The 4152-nt window shown below is 43.5% G+C and overlaps 1 protein-coding gene across 1 annotated transcript; it reads right to left on the bottom strand.

The window, feature by feature from the left end:
• Positions 1 to 675: 675 nt before the first annotated feature.
• Positions 676 to 3947, bottom strand: LOC120974762 (putative FBD-associated F-box protein At1g61330). Its single transcript, XM_040401174.2, has 5 exons — positions 3789 to 3947; positions 3398 to 3444; positions 2189 to 3034; positions 1324 to 1461; positions 676 to 1247 (listed from the first exon to the last, which is right to left on the bottom strand). Exons 1-5 carry the CDS (start codon positions 3910 to 3912, stop codon positions 831 to 833), a joined length of 1572 nt encoding a protein of 523 aa, XP_040257108.2. The 5' UTR covers positions 3913 to 3947; the 3' UTR covers positions 676 to 830.
• Between the last annotated feature and the right edge of the window lie 205 nt (positions 3948 to 4152).

The following is a 4152-nucleotide window of genomic DNA, read 5'->3' as shown; positions in this document are numbered from 1 at the left end:
TTTGCTTACTAGCTAGCATGTTGAGTTCTCTCTATACGTATAGTACGTAGCGTCGACCGAGCACGGAGATAAGAGAGGTCACTTCTCTCTATTAGCTAGCTAACACAATATATGAAACCCCTAAATTAACTCTCCACCCCCCCCCCCCCCCCTAAAAAAACAAAAATCCCAGCTCCTGAGCTACTGACGCGTGTATTTTCTTTCAAAGGGGACCAAAGGCCCTCCTGCCTGGGCTCGCCGCAGTGGCCACGTGGAGCACCATCTGTCCCGGTTCATAAGCGAACCGGGACTAAAGGTGTTGGGCTTTAGTCCCGACCCTTTAGTCCCGATTCCAGAACCGGGACAAATTGGCCTCTGGATCTGGGACAAATGGGTCTTTTTCTACTAGTGACATATCTCTACAACTACATACCCTGGCATAAAATATATGACTACATACCCCAATAATACATATTATTATACCTCGCATATTCACTACATACCCCGACGTGAAATATATGAGTACATACCCCAATAATATGTAGGTATTATCCCTAATTGTTTTTCGAAGTATATAGTCGCAAATAAGTGAATATGATACCCCAATTGTTTTATGGATATATGTCCACGAAAATGTGTGGGCACCATACATATTATTTTTTATGTACTATATACTCGCAAATACGTGATCTAAATCTCTTATGTGGAAAGGTATGAGAGAAAAAAGCAATAAAAGGAAATGCTTCATGTTGTTTCATAAATGGAATGTCTTGCATGCAAATAAATTAGGAAAGAAAACAAAAGTTCTGCTAACGGGTTGGACCCGGTCAAGGTTCTTAAGACAAACCACACTAGTACCACCCGCTGCGAGTACGCGCGTTGCACTGGCTACACGGCTCCAGGACCTGGAACCTAACACCCGAGGGAACTCTCCCTGCAATGTATCTTTTGGCAACCTTAACAGCTCTGTGAGCCTCGGCGATACAACCCTCGGTCATCATCTCGCAACTCCTTTTCATCTTTCTTGATTTGCCATTAATATCACACCTCCTACCAGACCACAAGGTTGTGTCTAGTGTGATGGACTCAAGCCGAGGAGTGTTCTCAACCATATAGATCACAAACTGAACCAGATTTTTTTCCGAACAAAACCCCATGATCGTCACCTGTCTGAGACAATCATGTCGGCACTGTGGCTTCCACCTTGGATCATCAGCGGCATTCTCGCCTCCAACAACAGAATCAGGCCTCAAGACATTCGCATATACCTGGATATGCATATGTACGTACAATCAACATTGTTTATTGATAAATGTAATGTTATCTCTAAAAGATGTGGCTTACGCGTAGGATGAATGAATCCAAGGCCGGAGAAGCATCAAGAAAGGAAATCAAAGACAGAACAGCTTGTGGTCTTTTGATGTAAATTTCCAACTTCTTGAGACGGGGAAACTTGGAGTGCAGCATTGGGATGTTGACATCCTGAAAAACGACAAGTCCACAGACAAATCATGCCTTTCAATATACATGTGTTATATACATTCAAATCATTATTCACTATATACCTGCCGATCTGATAATTTCATTAGCAGCTGGCATGTAAAGTGTGTTAAGACCAACATAAAATAAAAACAGAAAACAGTTCTCTTGCCACTTATTAGTTTCTTATTTGAACATTTATTCTTACCTTGAATATTGTTAAGGTGCACGAAAACTCTCAAGGTCTTAACCATTTATTCTTATTTGAACATTTATTCTTACTTTGAAACTTCGAGTGCAGCATTGAAACATGTAAATGTGGCACCTCTTATATGAAAGGTTAATTTATATTAAATTTAAAATATTACAAAAGCGCAAAATATATAAGCCCTTATACCAAGCACTGTACAGTTAGACCTAAAATCAGAAAATGTTGTTGATAATTTCAGATGATGTGCACATCTCAAGGATTAATACCATGATTTTTTCGAAAGAAGAAATACTGAAATAATACGTAATAATTTATTCAAGAACGATGATTCTCAGTTATACAGTGACTTGGGAGTAATTATGAGACAATAAGCATAGAACGGATCAAGAAATTCCAAACCATTGTATGAAGAATTATGAAATTGGATTAAAGAGTTTAGACTTCAGATGGAAACTATTGTATCATAACCATCCACTTTATATGTTTATACAGAATAACCTGTAAAAACCCAATGCATACCTCATGAGAAGACACCAGGGTCAGGCTCCTAACATTTCGTGTGATGGATGGAAGCCTCGTACGAGCATAAGACAGCATGCGGGACGGACGGGAAGATGAAAAATACACATCCCTAAGCGGTGAAGGATCCACAACCGAGATTTTTACTAGGGCTCCATCAAAGTGAAAAGAGGAGAGCCTTGGAGCATTGATCTCTACCACCTGGAGCTTCTCACACAATTTAATAGTGAGGAGCTTGAGTTGCTGCAGCATGGAAGGTATCTTCAAGCATATTATCGCATTGCATCGAAAGATATATAACTGCTGTAAGGCGAAAGATTTCGAGAGCAAGTGCCCTAATCCCTCATCAGTAATGTGGACAGAAAACAGAGATAATGCGTTCAGTCTTCTCAAGCAGCCAAGTGTTGTTGTGGGACGAAAAACGCAAGCGCTGAGGTGGAGAGACCGAATTGAACTTGCAGCTGCATCATCAGACAAAACCGAACATGGGAAGCTGTACTTTTTGTTCATGAAGTAAGACATCTCCAATTTAAGTTCTTTGATCCCCGAACGAACAGCAATCTGCAACCATCTGTCCAGGTATGAAGGGTCAATATTTTTGCAAGATAGGAGGCAGAGATTGAGTGTCTCCACCCCATTGCCAGAATGATTCTTAAGAATGCTGTCAACTCTGTCGATGAGAAAGATTTCCCAATCCTCGGATTTCTTGTGAGCCAACCCAAGTGCTGACACGTTGAATGTAAGGTTGGAATAGCATCTCCAGAAAAGCAGAAATCCATGGGAGACGCAGGCGGCACGAGCAGCATCTTGCAGTGGCAAGAGAGAATATATATGGTGCATGATGTCCTGCAGAACCAAGGTTGAAAAGTTCAAAAGTTAGGCTGACCTCATTTATTTCGAATAAACAACAAAATCACTTATATCTCGCTTGTAAATTACTAGCTCATTTACTCTGCATCAAGACAAACTATTTCGACGAAGAGGGTGCATCAACTGGGTTATTTCTATGAAACTTGTGTCGGCAGAATTATGATGCCAGAGACAACAAATTGAGACATTGGCAAAGTGAAAACCAGTCTCTGTTGACGAATATATTACAATTAGAGATGTAGTATGCATGTGTTAGCCAATGCATACTGTGCTAGCAGGTACCATGGTGATAGTTTACTTGTAACTACAATTCTTGACTACCAGGGAAGGGAAGCATACCACGGGGAGTTTCTCAAACGCATCTTCTGAAGACCTTGATCGACTATCTGCAATGATACGGGCCTTGTTTGTAAGTAGTACGTATTTCATAATGTGACTGAAATCTTGCATATTTGAGTGCACTATATATGCCGATTTGAATATGCCACGGCCGTCACAAAGAAGCTACCAAACCACATCTACCATACATAAAATTAGCAGAAATCAGGGATCTGGATTTGGTTCCTTGCAATATCTGAAGTTGGCCGGGGGGGGGGGGGGGGGGGGGGGGGGGGGGAGGGGGGGTAGAGGCCGGAGCCGGGGAAGACGGTCGGTTTGGTGAACAAAACAACGGCGGGGGGACGGAAACCGGCGGGCGCGTCGGTAGTTTACATAAGAAGAGAGGGCGTACTTGCAGGAGGAGTACAGAAGAGTTCCCTCAGCCGCTGCTTCGTGCTGCGCACGGCGGCGTAGATTGCAGAGAAGAGCTCCCGCAGTCGCTGCTTGGCGCTGCGGACGACGGCGTAGATTCCCATGGAGAAGGCCCTGGCGCCGACGGAGAACGGCGGAATCGTTTTGCTTCCAGTTGGATCGATCCAGAAGACCACCGGTGCGGCTTGGCCTTATACACGGACACGGCCCGGGCCGAAGACAATCACCAGGAGGACCTTTTTTTTTTCTTTGAGGCAAATCAGAATCACTAGTCCGGACACGGCGCTGGCCCTCACGCCCCGTCGCTATGGGCCAGCCCAGCAACGGTAGGCATGCTCGCACGA

The sequence above is a fragment of the Aegilops tauschii genome, chromosome 2 (genome assembly GCF_002575655.3).
Source record: "Aegilops tauschii subsp. strangulata cultivar AL8/78 chromosome 2, Aet v6.0, whole genome shotgun sequence".
Lineage (NCBI taxonomy): Eukaryota > Viridiplantae > Streptophyta > Magnoliopsida > Poales > Poaceae > Aegilops > Aegilops tauschii.
The sequence above is the reverse complement of the archived record's forward strand: the minus strand, read 5'-3'. Positions and strand labels throughout refer to the sequence as shown.

Bases quoted from the DNA above. Each gene is read 5' to 3' on its own strand.
- LOC120974762 (XM_040401174.2), bottom strand. From the start codon at position 3,912: ATGGGAATCTACGCCGTCGTCCGCAGCGCCAAGCAGCGACTGCGGGAG. The intron at 1,462-2,188 runs GTATGCATTGGG...GTCGTTTTTCAG, and splicing joins CCCTGGTGTCTTCTCATGAG to GATGTCAACATCCCAATGCT. The intron at 1,248-1,323 runs GTAAGCCACATC...ATGCATATCCAG, and splicing joins TGGATTCATTCATCCTACGC to GTATATGCGAATGTCTTGAG.